The sequence below is a fragment of the Anopheles ziemanni genome, chromosome 3 (genome assembly GCF_943734765.1).
Source record: "Anopheles ziemanni chromosome 3, idAnoZiCoDA_A2_x.2, whole genome shotgun sequence".
NCBI classification, from domain to species: Eukaryota; Metazoa; Arthropoda; class Insecta; order Diptera; family Culicidae; genus Anopheles; species Anopheles ziemanni.
Window position 1 is genome coordinate 31,214,925 of NC_080706.1, and position 19,254 is coordinate 31,234,178.

General features: G+C 44.8%; 3 protein-coding genes across 3 annotated transcripts; all 3 read left to right on the forward strand.

Annotated features, from left to right (window-relative positions):
* The first annotated feature begins 822 nt into the window (after positions 1-822).
* On the forward strand, positions 823-1,676 carry LOC131286704 (protein D3-like). Its single transcript, XM_058315693.1, has 2 exons — positions 823-1,038; positions 1,128-1,676. The coding sequence occupies exons 1-2, from the start codon at positions 829-831 to the stop codon at positions 1,617-1,619; spliced, it is 702 nt and encodes a 233-aa protein (XP_058171676.1). The 5' UTR covers positions 823-828; the 3' UTR covers positions 1,620-1,676.
* Positions 1,677-2,230: 554 nt separating this feature from the next.
* Positions 2,231-3,009, forward strand: LOC131284534 (protein D3-like). Its single transcript, XM_058313393.1, has 2 exons — positions 2,231-2,891; positions 2,954-3,009. The coding sequence occupies exons 1-2, from the start codon at positions 2,231-2,233 to the stop codon at positions 3,007-3,009; spliced, it is 717 nt and encodes a 238-aa protein (XP_058169376.1).
* An 11,523-nt stretch (positions 3,010-14,532) lies between these two features.
* On the forward strand, positions 14,533-18,953 carry LOC131287944 (uncharacterized). The gene is made up of 5 exons (XM_058317039.1): positions 14,533-15,169; positions 15,256-15,332; positions 15,496-16,655; positions 16,728-17,172; positions 17,616-18,953. The coding sequence occupies exons 1-5, from the start codon at positions 14,533-14,535 to the stop codon at positions 18,804-18,806; spliced, it is 3,510 nt and encodes a 1,169-aa protein (XP_058173022.1). The 3' UTR covers positions 18,807-18,953.
* The last annotated feature ends 301 nt before the right edge of the window (positions 18,954-19,254 follow it).

The window sequence follows — 19,254 nt, forward strand, 5'->3', positions numbered from 1 at the left end:
GCATTTCCAAAGCAAATATATATATAGACGACTTATTTAACTAATTTTTACAAATTATAAAATTTGAAATTATCAAACCACAACCACCCCAATAAACAAATCAGGGTTATTTATTTCGTTTTTTATTATTTGATGTAACATTGTAAACTAGTTTGGGCCTCGGTACAACAAGTTAAATAATTCTTAATTAATTTAACATTAAACTCAAACCTCATTTGGGGAATCGTAGAATGAACATGAGATCTCAATTGGATCTAATTCATCATTTAATTCTTTATTTTGGATAGCATAAGACAGAAGCCATATCTAATATGTTGCTAGATGTAACAGGTATATCTGTTCCATTATTTTTCTTTGTTTTTTAGGACAATCAGCACTTCACACATTGCTATTCTCATTAAACTGGAAGGACTTATCTCGACTGTGAACAGGTAAGTGTCAGAAAGTGAGTAGATCAACCGGCTAACATACAATTACGCCCCAAACGAAATGTGATCGTTGCTCCCTGTACAATGATCAACGCGATCTGTGTTTTCACACAAACCACGAAACGCGAACCGGTTTGTACTGTGTTGACGATGCTGAGCCGCGAGACGGAGATCCCGATTGCACTTGATTGTCATTGTCAGAGCATAGGGGAGCGTCCGCTAAGACACCCGAGTTAAAAAAGAAACCGAAAGTGGTCATATCAAGCTGACCATTTCTTATCACCACCAGTGTACGTTCCATCTGGCAGTAAGTGAAGAGAAGAAGCACGTGGCAAGAGTAGAATAAAAAGTAACAGAGTATCTGAAGTAGTTAGACGTTGATAAGCAATCTGGCGAACGAATGACAATCCGATACGTTATGATGGTACGAGTTTTACCGAGGGCATCAGTTTTGCTGTGGCTGTGTTTGGTGCTGGACGCTGCTAGGGCTACCTTCGGTGACGTAACAACGACAACAACGCCGTCCAACATGACCGACATTCAACAGGTTTTCACCGAGCATGAAGTGATTCCCGACGTGATCGACGTCGCACCGAAGGAGTTCGCCAAGGTAGGGTCGTGCGGTCGTCGTTTCATGTGATAAACATTCCGATGCTCATAAGAGTAGTAGTAAATTGAACATTGTTTTTTTTCCCACAGATCTCCTACCCAAGTGGCGTGACGGTCGAGGGAGGAAACGAGCTCCGACCGACGCAGGTTAAGGACCAACCGAAAGTCGAATGGACCACTGAACCGGACGCGTTCTATACGCTCTTCATGGTTGACCCGGACGCACCGAACCGCCAGGAGCCCAAGTTCCGCGAGATTGGCCACTGGCTGGTTGGGAACATTCCCGGCACGAAGGTGGAGGATGGTGACCATATGTATGGCTTTGTCGGATCGGGCCCACCGAACGGATCCGGACTGCATCGGTACGTGTTTCTCGTGTACAAGCAACCGACCGGTCGCATTGACTTCTCGAAGGCCCCGCGCGTCTCAAACCGCAGTCGCAACCATCGTTTGAACTACAAGCACCGAGAGTTTGTGAAGCAGTACGGGTTGGGCGAGCTGGTGGCCGGAAACTTCTACCAGGCACAGTATGACGACTACGTACCGACGCTTCACGCTCAGCTCTCATCCGGTACGGAGTAGTGATAAGGATTAATATGATTTTCTTTTTTCTGCAATGGAATTTTTCACAATGGCAATAAAAAAGGTACAAGAGGTTTACATTTCTGATTAACGAGTTGTGCAAAGAATTTAATGACTCATTAGCGGCAGGGGGATGAACACAAGAAATGTGGTTTTTCAGCCCATCAAGGGCCGGTGGTAAGACGTAGATCGTAGCTGTCTTTCGTGTCATTATCACTCCAATTAGGGTTCGTACTGTGTCACGCGCACCGAGCCTCGCTCTAATCATCATTCTCGTTTGCATTTCTCAAGCATGCCCAACAAAACAGAATACTGCGTTTATGCGTTACAGAATTGTGCGTTAGATAATCGTCCGAGCGGTCAATAACCGCCCATACGGTGGCTCAACTCAAACATCTGCTAGTGGCAAACGTTCACTTTTTAGCGCGGAGGGACTATTCTAGTATGCGCCACACAGCCTCAGCCATCCGAGGTTCATATAAGGTAGAACCAGTTTTCGCCACGGTTTTCCACCGAACTGGTGGCGGTGGTGGTGTTGTTTAAAAGGAAAATCTCACCACCGTGCGGGCGACAGTTTGATTACTTTTCCCGTCAATCGCTGAACGTTCGAAATGAAGACGGCGCTGGTGCATCGTGTTTGCTTTTGTGTGCTAGTGGTTGCTCTGGTCCTGCTCGGGACGCACGCCTCGGACATTTTGAACGATGCGCACGTGTACCGATCGTTTGCCTCGTTCGAGGTAGTACCGGATGTGGTGGACGAGGCGCCTGACTGCTGGGCACGGGTTTCGTTTAAAAGTGGCCGCCAGGCGGAGGGTGGAAATCGGTTAACTCCTACGCAAATCCGCAACCCACCGGTAGTCACGTGGAACTCGAACGAGCGAGCGCTGTATACGCTGATCCTGACCGATCCCGATGTGCCCTCCCGGGATGATCCACGCTACCGAGAGTTTATTCACTGGGCCGTGGGCAACATTCCCGGCAACGACATCGACCGGGGTGAAACGATGGTCGAGTATCTGGGTGCCGTAACGCCCCGCGGCACTGGACTGCATCGGTTTGTGTTGCTGGTGTTCGAGCACCTGCAGAAGCTGGACTTTTCCGGCGAACCACGGATTTCCAACCAGTGTGGCCCGGTCCGGCGATATTTTTCGACACGCAACTTCACGCGCAAGTACGAGCTTACCAACCTGTACGCCGGGAACTTCTTCCAGGCGCAGTACGATGACTACGTGGCCACGCTGCAGGCACAGCTGAGGGAATGTGAGAATGAACGTGAGTTGGACTTGGTTGCGCAGTGAATTTGATGCTAGAATGTTTTTCTTCCGTTTCCTTAGGTTCGCTGAACGAACTGAACGGAGCACGTAATGGAACGGTTTTTGGAGGGCCTTAAAAAGGCCTGGTACGGTTAGGAAACATCTTCTAGGCGTTAATATTTCAAACCTTACCCATAAGAGCCGTAGCATTTTAAGATTGCATCTCACACAGCATATGTACAATTGTTAACCCATTTAATTCGAATGTTTCATGTTTGCGTTCAAAAACGTTGAGCTTCGAAGCACATCACATCACCAAGCACGTGTAACAACGTGCTAACATTTTATTTTTTTCTGGCTTAAGGTGCCTAATCTTCATTGGTCCATACTGTAAAAAATGTTTATTGTCAACAAATATTTAAATAAAAGTTAAGAATCGTTGCCATGTCCTTTAAATTTGGTTTATTTATAACTTTCGCGGTTTGACAGTGGTTACTTTCGCGCGTCTCGCTTTTTGACATATTTACCGTGCCGCCTTGAACTGTCAGTAACTGACAATCGTTAACAACAGCTGTAGAAAAAAGGTCAAGTTAATCGATTTTTCGGTAAAAGAGTCAATGAGGCCCCGGCCGCCATGTTTTCGATCGTGGGTACGAGTATTTGAATCGTTGTGTGTACCGTTAATTTCGGCTACGCAATCAACCTAGGGGTGCGGTATGAGGGGGGCCCACGGGCCCTTTTTCAGTAGACCTAGCGCAGTCCGCTCGCTGCGGGCGCGCCGCCGTTTCCAACTCATTTCTTCGACTAAACTCATTGTTTCATGCTGTCCATCATGTGTGGTATAGTTTAGTTACTAGTAACTTACAGTAACTTAACATATAAAAGTATATTAACCCGCATTCAACCTCCACTGCGTGATTAGTTTAAACCGTTATGTTCTTTTAAGCGAACCGTTAGCGATCAAATATTTGAAAAGTATGCATGCGTCGCGCTTTGCATAGCTTCAGGCGCTTAATGTGAACCAGTAGGAAGTAGTGATGTGCGCTCTGAGTGAGAATGAGTGAGTGACTCAAATCTTAATATCGAATGAACGATTTAAATCCTAACAGATAGTTTTTGTGACTCCCTTTGATTTGAATCCTTAACTGGGATTCGAATCCCAAAAGAATGAACGATTTGGTAAAAGAGTCGCTAGTCGCCATAGAGATTCGAATCCCAAGTTGTGATTCGAATCCCAGTTTGGGATCACTACATGGGCGACTAGTGACTCTTTTACCCACTCGTTCATTCTTTTGGGTTTCGAATCCCATATAGTGATTCCCAAACTGGGATTCGAATCACAACTTGGGATTCGAAACACAACTTGGGATTCGAATCACAACTTGGGATTCGAATCTCTATGGCGACTAGTGACTCTTTTACCCACTAGTTCATTCTTTTGGGATTAGAATCCCAGTTAAGGTTTCAAATCACCTAGAAGGTTAATAAATCATTTTACACGTTTTAAATCACAAAAGAGTGACTTAAAGATTCGAATTATCGTTATGATTATTCACTCTGATTCAAATCTCTAAAAAGAGTTGTTATTCTCATCACTAGTAGGAAGAGGAGAATCTAGCCCGGGGCCTCATTTACTCTTTTACCAACCATGGTAAAGCACACAAGCAGCTCTGTGTTTGCCGAGCGATATGAAGCGAGATCGTCTGAGAAGATTTTTATTTTAAGTAAACTGTTTGATTCAACTATCAACACTGCTAGAGAACATTACAAACAATATCACACGATATGTTCGACCTGTAACGAATGGTCAAGCTTCGGTTTTAACTGCAGGTTAATGACTTATGGATGGTTGAAAGATACCAGCGGTACTTGGACGCTCGCTCAGAATTATGTGTCGGCAGCGTGCTCCAAAATGTGATTCCTTTATAAGAAGAAATCCATCAAAATAATGTAAAACTTCGTACGTGTGTATTTGTTTGTTTTTAGGAAACATTAACGAAAGTGGAAAGAAAGTAGAAAAAAATAGATCCGATGCCCTTCAATTTGATACTGACATCTTTCAACACCAAATGTGCATAACGCACGGGAACAAAATTGACAGCAGTTTCAGCAAAAAAAAAACTTGACAAATTTTCAACATACTGCATTGTTTTCCATGTGTTTTTAGTTTTCATCCACTGGCAATAAATAATAAATTTATTTGAATTGGAAAAGTTAAAGTGACACGCAATAGGTAAATGGCAGTGTGAAATAATATGACTGGTTCGGCTGAATGTTTGAATGTTTGATTGAGCCACTCTAATGCTCCAAGGCACTAAAATAAAACTGATGAACTTCAGAGCTCGAGAGCGCATTACATATCTTGATTAGTTTGCAGATGCCATTGAATGATGAGATTAAGACATAACTGGTTATAGAGGGTGTCAACTTTTAAAAACATTCTAGACACAAGCTTTATAACAATTATTTTATATTATATTCCTTTGTTCATTTCCTTTGCATTCACAGATCCTTTACTTTCATCTATTTAGTTCATCACCGATGAACCATAATTCATGTTGCTTATGAAAAGAAAAACCGAGCATCAAAGGTAATCACTTAAAACCAGCTGTTCACAGCTGCTTATCAAACAACCGTTACAAACCTTGAATCAACGTCAACAACCCAATTAGGGTCAATTAGAAACGGGACTTTCTGTTATTCATTAAGGCAAAGGAAAAATATCGCAAAAACGTAACACAAAATATATCTTATTAAATCAACCGGAAGAGTTATTTGCACCATAGTAATGGTAATTTTTTATGCCAAATCGTCAATCAACCTTCTACAGATGTTTCATGGATGATTCGTTCATTTTTATTCACTTTGCAAAGGGAAAATGCTGAAGACAAAATCAACGCAGTCAAATTGAATGGAAGGACCCTCGGAAAGTAGCACCCATTACATAAAACTAACCACAATGTTGATCCACCACCAAAATACAACATTAGGCAGAAGGGTACGTAACACCGACCGATGGAAAGCATACATGGCATCAATAAGCTGTCGTGTTTTTGTGTAAATTTGCTGTTGCTTCTCCATTTTTTGTTTCATTCGATCCCTAAATTTTTCTTCCAAATGTCCATTTTCAAATTAAGTTGTTTTCTTGAAATTATTCCATTCAAGCTTTCATCTCAATTATCGCCCGGCTTAATTCGTCTCGACTTTCGAAAAGACTTTCCATCTCTTCATTGACTTTAAAGCCGCATATGATAGCATAGCCAGGGTAAAACTGTATCAAGCCATGAGCTCATTTGGAATCCCGGCTAAATTAATCAGACTTGTAAGAATGACCATGACCAACGTCACTTGTCAGGTGAAGGCGGATGGAAAACTTTCAAGTTCCTTTGCTACCACCAAGGGACTGCGCCAAGGGGATGGGCTTGCCTGCATACTCTTCAACCTAGCGCTAGAGAGGGCCATCCGACACTCGGAGGTGGAAACTTCGGGGACCATCTTCTATAAGTCAATCCAGATCCTGGCATACGCTGATGATATTGATATTATTGGTAGAAGACTCTCCTATGTAGCAGAAGCATACCAAAGGATCGAGCAAGCGGCGAATAACCTCGGACTGCAGATAAACGAGGGAAAAACCAAGATGATGGTGGCACCATCAGCGGCCCCGCCAACAATTGCCGAAAGCCTACGCGGGGGTGACGTACAAGTAGGTGAACGCACTTTTCAAGTCGTCCAAAATTTCACCTATCTTGGGTCAAAGGTCAGCACCGACAACAACATTGAAAATGAAATTCGCGCTAGGGTGCTGGCAGCCAACAGGTCATATTACAGTCTGAGAAATCGCTTCCACTCACGATACCTGTCAAGACAGTCGAAGCTGGGACTATACCGAACATACATAGTACCAGTGCTCACTTACGCCTCCGAGACATGGACTCTGTCCAAATCTGACGAAACCCTCTTAGCCGTGTTCGAGAGGAAGATGCTCAGGAGGATTTTTGGCCCCGTATGTGAGGAGGGACAATGGAGGAGCCGCTATAACGACGAGCTCTACGTGCTGTACGGCGACCTTACTGTCGTACAGCGAATTAGACTCGCCAGGCTCCGGTGGGCTGGTCATATCATGAGAATGGCACCGGACGACCCAGCCCGTAAAGTCCTTTTAGGCTGTCCCCAAGGACAGAGAAGGCGTGGTAGGCCTCAATTGAGGTGGAAGGATGGCGTAGACGAAGCCGCCAATAAAGCCGGGATACGGAATTGGACCAGCGCACTATGGAGCGAAAAGAGCAAATTGCCGGGATAAAATTCGGTATCAATTGTTTTGCAATTTTTCCATTGTAATATCGTGTAATACTATTATATTACACGAAATTATGATCTTTCTGGACAATCCCGCCAGGTGGCGCTGCAAAAACCACATATTTTTGGACTTTTCTATGGGTGCATTATTTTTTCAATCTTTTTTATTCATATTAACTTAAAGATTTTTTTTAGTTTGATATAAAACAAACTTTAATTGAAAATATTTTTATCTGGAAAATAATTGATATTCAAAGCATCTAACGCGGACATAACTTCTGAACCATTCTGAGCTTGTACCATCATATTCTTATTTTTGAATTGACAAGGGTCTGTTACTATTTGAGGGGCTGTAATCTACGAAGAATTTATTGCGTCTGTGTATGGGATTTGTTTTTTATTTTTCAACGATTTAGCCAGAGATATTGTTGAAATGTATGGATCGGATGATTGTAATGCTCTCATAAAAATGTCTTTAATATTGAATTCTCGTTATATTTTACGGGCGTGTTCTCTTCTATCCTGTCTGTATATTTTATTTCTACCTTCTACTGCTTCCTCTCCTAAGATTTACAATGATTTCACCTACATGCGCAAGAACTTTATGGACAGTAGAAGGCATTTTGTACTAATTATAATGATGTATGTAAAACATGTATGTGTCTTTACACTATATACAAATAGTTTTAGGATTTAAAGGCTGTAAACAGTTGATGGTTATTAAAATATTTCGAAACCTTTCTATAAGTTCTGTTTCTATTTACAAAATATCGCTCAATTTTTCTATGTTTGAAAAAGCCCGACGACAAACATTTCCCGTCGCACTATTTCCACCAACTTGCCTTGGTTCATTTACTTTAACACCAAATTCCTTGTACATCTTTTCCAACACAATTTTTTTCGATCATTGTATATGTTTTTATAATTTTTAGTAACATTCCATTTTTTAAAATTCAATTCTGTACGAAATGTGAAGCAAGCATTCGAAAAATCTCATCCAACAGTGCAGTGAAGATATTCCATAAGATAAATTCTCAGGATTTGGAATAGATTTTCTAAGTGCTCTACACTGTTCATTTCTGTTGGTTTTACACCACATATACAACATGTTTGCATAGACAGAGTGTCGGTTAAATATGCCAAAACTTTTCCATCCATTAAGCTCATGTAAAATGAATAGTTTACCGCCACATTACTTGTTTCATTTAGCTGAATTGTATAAGGAACAAACCTGGTTATTTGGCTTTTGATTTCGTATACTATTTGTATAACTTTTTCTTTTGAATCTTTCGCAAACTTGATCACAATTGGCCTGCAGAACCAACACTTTGGGGCATCAAGTTTTCCAGATGATATCTGAATTGTCACTAATGAACAAAAGACGAATAGGAGTTAATGCCGATACTAGTAAATCACTGTCTGATGCAGTATTTTCTCCGGAACCATGAAGCGGTTGATTGTAAATGCTATGTCCACTAGATCCGTCAATGCCCCACGAGCACAATAGTACGACGCTTAGTGAATCACACAAAGAAGATGAAAGGTGCCGCAAGATTTCTGCTTTTTGTATTTGTATTTGATTTCTGCATTTGTATATAGTCTACACGCAGTGTGATTGATGCTTACGGTTTGATGCTTACTTTACTTTCAATGAACTTCAACGCATACCAAATGTTTTCCTTGCAAGAAGCATTGTTTATCAAAACGTTTATGATATCAAAACGTATATGATATGAAAGGGTACAAACAAAACAAAATGTTAGTGTAGGGTACATTATTCCGAGGAATTCTGGGTATAAAAAGATGGGTTTGTGAGCTGTAGAACAAGTAAAAGCGACCTAATACATTCAAAGCAAACCAAACCAATTTTCATTCTTTGCAGTGACTTGGCTTGTCTTTCTCCTTTTACGTGATGTTCAACCACTACCCTGTTTCACATTTTTCATTGAATGATAATTTCAAATATTTCTTACCACACACGATGTTGCATATGGTATGATGGAGACGCCTAGTAGGTGATAAACTATAAGCTTCACATATAAAGTGCTGAATAACGTAAAGATGCGCGCGTATGCGCAAACAAAACTATCATTTATTGTTACAAAATATTCTAGACTATAAGTGGGGATGCATCATATTACAATCTTTCACAATCCTTAGCGATGGCGTAAGGTTAAAAACAGAAAATTGAAAAATTTTCCGGGAGTTTTGCGAAACAATGCTTAATATTTTTTGACATTCAATTTCAATTTACTCAAACTGTGAACAATTATAAAGCAGGATAATATACCTTTCCAAAACTGTGCTGAGGTGTTACAGACCTTCAAAGTTGATGGATTTTTTTAAATTTTTCACGCAATATTTTCACAAATCTTGATTTTGACGGGCTGTTTCTCAGAACCTGGAAGAACAGAGGCTCTAGTTTTTGGGTCATTTCTTAGTTTCATCTTGTAGTTTAAGAAAACATGTTTCATTTTTCTGAAATCCAAAAATTAATTTTTCGTGCAGCGTGGCGAGCGACCGTGAGCGGTTTCGGATGGAGCTTCGTCAGGCCAAGACCGCTCAGCGGTTGTAGCGCCACATAAGTAAGTAATTCGTCTCGTGTCTTCTCACTCAAAGCCACCTCCTTTCTCCGACCTGAGGAACCCGCGATGTTTCGCAGGTTCACGCCCAAACACGCCAGTTCAACCCCCCTCAACTAACCCCTTTACTTTCCCAGGGCAATAATGGCATCGGAACCGTCGGATAATGGCTTTATAATGCTCATGGGTGTGCGCCTCGGCATGGTTATCTTTCTTTTTGGTGGATCATTTCTTTTCCCTCTTCATAACGGATCATCAACGGATCGATGTTCTTATTTGGGAACGTACCTTGACGAAGCGTGCAAAAGGAGATTTTTTTGGGGGATAATTCTTTTCTTTTCGTTTAAATATCCTAATCTGAAATTGATAATTGTCAGCAATACTACTCCATGGGGCCAAAGTATATTGTAATTTAATGCCCATTAAGGGCTTACTAGTTCTTTTTAAACATCTACCTTAATAATGGGATGATAATAAAAATGACTTCTGCGTTTCCATGCTAGCAGATTAAGCGATATTTCTTGCAATAAAGTCGATTGAAGGCATCAGCAACGCATTGTCTGTTAGTGTGAACAGTAATTTAACAGTGCCACAAGAAAATCAATGGGTATAAAAATAAAACCCGTAAAAACCCACACTACCGCAAATAGGATCGTTGAAAACGATAAGATAATAAAAAGAACATTTGGGCTTTGGCAACATTTGGTCAAACATTAAGTCCAAACCAACTGTTAGGGCACCAACCGTACAAAAAAAAAGAAGGAACACCGAAAGGAATGAATGAAAATTTCCGCGTGGCCAAATGAAGAAATCCGTTCGGCGAACGAAAACAAACGAAACGCGAGAAGGCAAAAAACATTTGTTCGCTAATGCTGCAAAAGGGTTAGCAGCATATATTTTATGTTCAAGAAGGCGCAGCTTAAGGGGCGGAAGACCCAAAGGGGACATCATTGGAAGCAAAAAGACGATATACCCCGCTGCCAACCCGATCTCAAGCCGCGGAAACACTTCAAATCACCTGATCTTTCGTGATTTATTATATTTAATAACAGAGCGCACGGTTCGATGAAAATAATAAACAAGTGTAAATGAGATTGATGCCAAAGGAAAGGAATGGCTGGAGAGGTGATCGGGAGGAAAGGTAGTGGTGGCTCTTGGTTTGTGTGATGCGGTTTTCTTTTCGTTCATTCCTTTGTCACCGGCGCTAGGAAGAGAGAAAAAAAAGAGCTCCCATTCTTGCGTCTTGTTAATCCTCCAAGGGATTTTGCTTTTTTCTTTGAGCGCGCAGGGTTTGCCCTTTTTCTTGCTAAATTAAATTAAACTGCCCGGCAATGAATCTTGGCTCATTGATTATCCGAATCGGCGTGACAAGGGTTCCGTTGCAAAGTTTGAAAGTCTGCGAAAGATGTAAGAGCGCAGACCATGCCGACACGATGATCGTGGGATTCGCGTTGCCGGTCGGTCTCGTTCAACATATTTTCTAATGACTTAATCAACATGTGTTTGGAGTTTGCGCCTGATGTTGCTTCCAAAGGCTTTATGTTGAGAGATATTAAAACTGAAGAAAATATCTCTTGCTTTTGATCGATTGAGAAAAGAGAAAACGACATCTTATCCGGGCCTAGTGTTTGATCTCAATTTTTCATGAGAAATTTAGTATACAGGATGGCCCCGGTTTTCGTCACCAAACGGGACTTTGACAGCGACGTAAACCGAGGCTAGCGGACTACAGTTCTTACGTTTATAATACCTACTCAAGACTTGACTGACACAAAGCAAACGTTGGATGTGTACATTATTCTCGTCTGAATTTTTAGTGGTTGATATGAAGGTGTTCTTGAAACTTTAACAAAGTGTGTGTATTTTATCATCAAATCAATGGCCACCAACCGTTTTATATTCCGTTTTACTTCTTTGGTTTCCATGTAGGTTTACAATAATGTAGTTCCGTATAGGTTTACAATAATACATTCAGTGCTTCAATTGGAAGATATTTTTGATTGAGCAAAGTAGTTTGAAGCAGAAAACCTGTACCACTTGTTTATGAGTCCATGTTTGGATCTTCTGTCATAAAAAAGCCTTGAATCATATGAGTAAAGAACAAAGCACGCTACTATACACCAGCTTCGAACGATTTGTCAAACGACGAAAACCGAGGCTGACGAAAACCGGGGCCAGCCTGTACTAATACATATGTTGTGGTAAAATAAATGTAATTCACTTTCTTTGAGATAGGATTTTTGAAAAGATTTAGAGGAACTTTAGGTAGGACAAAGTTTCAGGTGTCCTGAGTTGTGTTATATCGGACTGCAGGATTGTTATGAGTTTTTGTGCAATTTCCGAATTGGTTTTCATACACTTTTTTTATTGTTACTCCGTCAGGGTTTCGCATATGGTTGACTTCCAAGCGCCAAGAATAACGGAAGCACGTGGGTACTCTAGAAACCCCGTTTGCTGGCAAGGAAATTCCCCACATTTTCCCGCGAGTAAATCATATTCACCCAACTGCTCGAATCGTGCAACGCACAGCATCTTCTTCGTTCGCCGTCACGCCTATGATCAAAGCAACCCCACCCAAGAGCTGCTCGAATCAACCTAGAATCCACCACATGCTGCAAGTGATCATACCAACGCCAACTGTGAGCAACGTTCTTGTGCTCAATAAGCAGACTTTAGCTGTAGCTTGTGCGCCTACAGCATTCATCATTGATCCAACCGCGCACATGTCGCAACAGTGCACTTGGGCTAAGGTCAGCGCTGCAGCGGTGTGTGAGTGTGTATCGCGAATATCACCGCAAATGCATCATACAACCGGGTGAGAAGAAGGGGACAGAACGAGAAAGGCGGAGGTGGTCCAAACAAATCTAACAGCGATAATAATGTGCGCGACCGGCAGCAACCCGCGGCATTGTAGTATCACTCGCGCACTTCACTGATGCATGCATGTGTGTAATTGTGCTCGTACAGTGACGGGTGGGGGCTTTTCTGCTCTTTTCCACCAGCTTCTCCTCAGTACTGCAGGCAATTGCAGTATCCATGTCCCGTCGAGTTGCTGGAGAAGATTCAGTGCATTAGAACGCGAACACGGAGACGGATTGTATGGAGCCAAACGCTGTGCGCCAGAAGTGAGTTGGTATACGTCCACAGCTCGATCGCGCTACCGCTGTCTTCGAATGCTGCGTAGAAGAAGTAATCTGCATCAATCAGCGATTTCAGACGAACTGACTGTCGCTGCTCCAGAGAGGCACACATTTTTTGCTTCAGTAAGTCGCTGCTCTTCGGGACTAACTCGTCACGATCGCGATCTCTTTGGTGCTGGATCGATCTAAGACTGTATCTGCACAACCAAGGCCAGCAACAGCAGCAGTAGCAGCGCAGCACAACCAGCAGCAGCGGATCGTTGCTGTGGCAATCATTCTAAATGAAGTGAATTGGTTGTTCCCTATTTTTAGACCCATCATCGGTACACAAACCATCTGCAGCCCCACAACCGTGTGTCGGTGAACGACGTTCAGTTCATTTGCACAAACGTTCGGGCTCACGAAGACCTTCCAGTGTAGTATAGGGCGCTGCGGAGGAAAGATTACAGCACCTCTCGGGACTCGGTTACGGTGCGCAGCTTATCAGCAGAAAAACGCGCTGATAAAAGGGAGCTAGTTGTTGTGCAAGACTCTTGTTTGGGGTTGTTTGCGCGATTAGAACGGGGCACACTTTCTTTACGCTCCCCACAGCGGTTTCGCCACACACTGTCACACAACGGAGCGCAGCAGTTTGAAGGAGCGCGCACACATGGTCTGTATTTAAAAAATGTTTGATTCCGTAGCATAACTAACACACTACAGTCACACCATGGGCACGATGGCGACACATCAACCGGGCCAGTAGTTCATCCGTTTAGATTCTACCGATATTCTGGAGCAGGAACTGTACAAAGCGTGCTGGGGCACATCTGATGCAGATCATGTGCAACGAAACGAAAAAGAAAAAAAAACACATTAAACGTGCGAGCGAGCATTCGACGAGAATCTAGACTCGATGACACGTGACTGGTGGAGCCAATCAAGAACCAAGTCTGGTTGGCCTTCGCATCTAGTTGTGATCTTAATGCGACTAGACGCTGCGTCCTTCTGCTGCAATACACTCGCTTCAGAAGTTTATTAGCAACGGCTCTCAAGAACGGTGGGATTCCATTTACATTCGGCGTCAAAGTAGCACCCGTTTGACATTATACTTTATTAGTTGGATGCTCAACACATCCTCACCGATACACAACGATACGGTCCAACCGCTCACGTGCACGTGTACGAATTTGTGGAACATTTTAAAATCATTATTATCGCCGTTATCATTGGGGGACTGTCAAACTCCATCAGCTGACGAGGGCTTGTTTAGTTGCGGTATTACTGGCATCGTTACTAACCCTGTAACCTGGTACAGAGGCGCATGCGTTTAAAATGTCATTCGTGTACAGAAATACCGAGACCAGCCAAGTTCTGTTGCGATGAGCAAAAACAAGAGCCCCGTGTAAATATTCGTTGGCTTTCGTCGAGAATGGGTCATCTGGTTTTATTTTTGAATAACGCCTTTTAATTGTGTGTAGTGAAAAAACGGGCTACTACGTTGCCGAACATGGTAGGCGTCGTTGGCATCGGTGCACGTGCTGGTGTGCGGTGTTGTTTGCAAATTTCGCTCATCCTCACATTACCTAATCGTTGCCTGCTTTTTACTACCCATCTTGCAGGAAACCCTTTCGCCTCCGTCGTACACGCGAACCCAAGCATGGACGTACCATCCATGGTGCGACGCTCCGGGGACAAACTAATCGTGCGACAAGTGGTTAGCGGCCAGGAGCAGGAAGTACTCGGTGAACGAACCATCAAGACTGAGGTGAAAATCGAACCGTCGCAGCAGCAGGCAGTCGACAGCGAAACACTCCTACCGTCCAGTGACCTAGTGGTGAAAACCTTGTCGAGGCAGCGAAACGGCTGGAACCGAAACGGTGGGCGCGAACAGCTGCCCCAGTGCAAAGTGAAGCGTAACTACTCGTGCCCTAGTTGCGCCTACGCTACGCAGAATCCTCGACGCTATCTGACGCACCTACGCGATACGCACGGCGAGAAGATTAGCATCAACGAGTGCCAACGATGCCTGTACGCATCGAAACACCATCAGAAGCTGGTGCGCCACATGCGGATGGTGCACGGTATCGTGGAACCTGCCAGTCGGACCACTGTTAAGCGTGAGGAATTCTCCAGAGAGGGCAAAGATAACGTGGACCTGCTGACGACGGTAAATGCTTTCTTTGGCCAGCTAGCGCCAAGCGAGTGGAATACCCAATACGGCCAGCAACTTGTTGCGTCCGACTTACAAAAACTTTTGAAGCAGTTAGCAAACTCGTGGAACTCGTCAATTGCCGGTAATTACCTTGCCCACAGGCCAATGTCAGCACGTGTTCCCCAACTAATATGCTACCGTGTATTACGGGGTTTCGTTTGTTTGTAGCTAACGCCGAGCTTGTACGGAACGCCTTAAAAATTGAAATGGATCATTTGCACAACGCTGTCAACACATCCGACATGGTAGGATAATTTCCATACCAAAATATTTAAAAATCGTTTTACACTTCATAACATATGTTTACAAAAAATAATCGAATTTGGCAATAGTCATCAGTTTAATTTTGACATTACTTTTATCATTATTATATTGTTTCTGTTATTTGAATAAAAATTATGTTTCCAGGATACTATCCAGTTCGGAGAACCAGGCAAGAACGTAAGACGATCGATGGAAGAAAACGAACTGACGCCCAGAAAAAGGCCAAGACCTATCCCCAACCTCATACCGCTCGCCTCACCGCCAACAGTTGCCGTCAGGTCAGAAAAGGACCTTCTCAAGCCGGTTCCAATGTCGTTGCTGATGCCGCAGGAAAATTCCACCTCGGAATGCCAGCAATCGTCCAGCAACGCAATGACCAACCAGATGCCGATAGTTCTAGACTCACAAATGAAATGTACCTTCTGTGAGCTGTCCTACGCAACGACGTCCGATTTGGCAAACCACATCGATGCAGCCCACAAGGAGGATCTTTTCACGTCGTTGCTGCAGAAGTCAATCGATGAAACGCAGCAGAATTTGTTTCCGCAAAGTGAAACGGGCGACAGTGCGTCGAACGAGGTGTGGAAAAGTCTGCTGGAGCTGAGCTACGGTGGGTCAGATAGTGCGGCCAGTGGGCAGGTCAGCGAACAGGACGGGAAACAGTCGACCCACCCGACCGAAGACGATGATGTCGAGATACTGGAGAGCCGGACGGAAACCTATTGCGGCATCGAAACGGCACCCGGGTACGGCGAGGTCACCAGCAAGCTACCGACCAACGATGCGAACGCTCCGAACACGGTGACGAAGAAGGTGTTCAAGTGTCCACACTGTTCGTTCTGGGCCTCGACGGCTTCGCGCTTTCACGTGCACATCGTGGGCCACCTGAACAAGAAGCCGTTCGAGTGTTCACTCTGTTCGTACCGCTCCAACTGGCGCTGGGACATCACCAAGCACATCCGGCTCAAGACGATCCGTGATCCGAGCCACAAGAATGCGGGTGTCCTGATGAACGATGAGACGGGCCGCAGGAACTACACGAAATACAACAAGTACATCACGCTAATGCAGATTGCGGACAATAGCGTGAAGGAGCCGGTGACGTACCCCAAGCCGACCGCCGAGAACACGATCTCGGATCTGATAGCGGCCTGCAGCACGTACAATATCGATCTGAAGGCGTTTGCCAACATTCCCGGCTACAAGACGCTGCTCACCAAACAAATAGGCGACGAGGTACCGAGCGGCAATGACCCGAAGCAGCACGGAGACTTTCACTTGAAATGTCACCTTTGTGGGCTCAGGTATGCGTCCAACAGTCCACCCAGCGCGCGTCAAATTTACTTACATCCCAACGACCTTTCGCTCTATTGCAGGACTTCATCTACCGAGGAACTGCTACTGCACGCGACGTCCGCACACGCCGGGCAGACGTTCGTGCAGCTGCAGGACGATGTAAGCGAAACCGACGCAAATGGGGCACCGCCACCAGCACCGATCGAAAGTAACACGCCACCGCAGCCAAGAAATTGTACGCCAGTGAACATTGTTTCCGGCCCCACGCCGGTGCCGCCGACCCCGGCGGCGCTCGGTAGCCTTAGCAAAAGTGCAGCTAACCCTAGCGGCGAAAGCTCTACTAACGGGACTCCACTACTAACCACTAGCGGTGCTGGTGACCGTACCAACCCGGCGGAAGCGCAGGGACCGGGTGAAGGTGGTGAAGGTGGCTCGCAGCGGATGCCGGTGCCCACGTGGCGCCATAACGCACCGTACCGCTGTGGCCATTGCCACCAGGTTTCTAACTGGAAACATGTTATTCAGGTACACTTTCCTTTTACCATCGTACATGTTTTTTTCCTTTGTCATTGGAAAAGCAACCAAAATCTGTTGCATGACTACAACTGTTTACACCTCCAGACTTACTTGAATATGTTAAAAATGGTATTGACATGATTTCTGCATGAGTTAAACAAGCAAATGTTATTGATGTACTAACCTTATAAATTCCATAGACAACTGTTTACTGGTGTGTTGCATTGAATGACTACGTTCACTAATGGTTATGGATTGCGTTTGTTTATCAACTAGTAATACTAAAGTTCAAACACAGCGATTCGGACTTTCAAATAACACTTAAACTCATTTTTTCATGCTTTATAACTGTTTTGCATCTAAAACACTTACTTTACCGACGTGAACTTTTGACAGCGGCAGGCCATTTACGTTTTTCTGCTTCATTCCGTTTTCCGTTGTCATTCTGACAGAGACATTGCCGGCTGAAGCACAACGGGAATGTTTTGATTGAACACATAAATTCAGAAAGAGACGACCCATCGGACGGAGAAGGCGGTGGCCAAGCCCAAAGGCACACGAAACAGATTCAAAACTCTATCTACGTCGTGGAGGACGGCCAGCTTTCCAACACCGCTTCAAGCGAGTCGCTTGCGGGTTCCGCACCGATCGCTCCACCACCCCTCGCACCCTTCAACTACGAGGAACTGGGCTACCCCGTGGGCAGCACGCTCGAACCGATCGTGGAAATCTTCGACAAGGATCCGGCCGACTTGGTAAGCTTAGTGGGCGACAGCTCGACCGTGCTGGTAAGCAGCGGCACGGTAGCCCCGGCCGTTCCCGGCGACCAGCTGAACTGCGTATCGTGCCAGTTCCACGCGGAATCCGTCGAGCAGCTGACGGAGCATCTGGAGGCGCACATCAGCAACGGCCAGCAGCAGCGGGAGGGTTCGTACAACATTGCTCCCACGACCTTGCTCGATCCGGTCCCGACCGTCATGTTCTACTGCTCCAAGTGTCCGGCACGATTCTTCGATCGCTGCCACGTGGTGGAGCACGAGGATCGCCATGCGAGTGGCAGGGGAACGGCGTGCCCACTCTGCACCTACACCCCGCAGGCTGACGAACCGAACCGCCATCGGGAGGTACACTCCGCTGCGTACAACAAAAATACTGAAAATTTGCAAATTTTCCTCGCCGAAAGCAAGGACTATCCGAAGCCCCGGCTCGCGATGCACGAAGGCGCGGACGGGTCGGAGGTCTGGTGCGTCGAGCCGGCCTCGGAAGAACCGCCAGTGACCTCACCGAAACGGTCGAAACGAACCAAGCAACAGGAACCACGCAGGAGCGTGGACACGGCGAGCATCGGCACCGATCAGCCACCGCTGCGGTCCATCTTCCTGTGCGAGTACTGTGATAACGCTTTCGATGCCGAGTCCGATCTGAACGCGCACGTGCGAAACCACTTTTCCGCCATACTGGCCGCGCAGAACGTGGCCTACTACACATCTTTAAACAGCGCGCTCCACAAGGAGCAGCAGAAGGTGGAGCTGGTCGTGACCGGCACGCAGTCAACGTTGCCTTTGCACTACGCCTACGATAACACACGCCGCAAGGAGTGGACGGCCTTCTCCAAGACCGACAACGTCCTGCTGAAGCTTTGAAGCGATGCGGACATCAGGCTAAGATTTCGTTATTTCTTATTTTATTAAATTAGGCGTAGAAAGTGTTCCAAGAACTTTAACCTCTATGTATATGGATGGGGAAATGATCGTGTTGGTAGTTTCTAGTGGAGCGAAAGTATCAAGTAGTCAAGCTGTAAAGTAGGATGGGAGCCTAGCTAGCCATACTTTTGGCTTCGGAATAGTATTGCACCGAAATAAATCATAACCGTTGTTACAACCCCTGAAATCTTCGACGATCTTTCATTCATAAATGCATCCCGAAGGGACAGGAAGTTAAAAAGCTTCCCCCAGACCTCGCGTTAGCCCCGCTTCTTCGCTCTCGCTCGCCGGTGTGGTTAAAAAAATAACATAAGACAGACAGACTTAAAAAAATATATACGGTGGTGGTACCACGAACAACAATAGGTAACGTCCGTTTTTCCCGCAG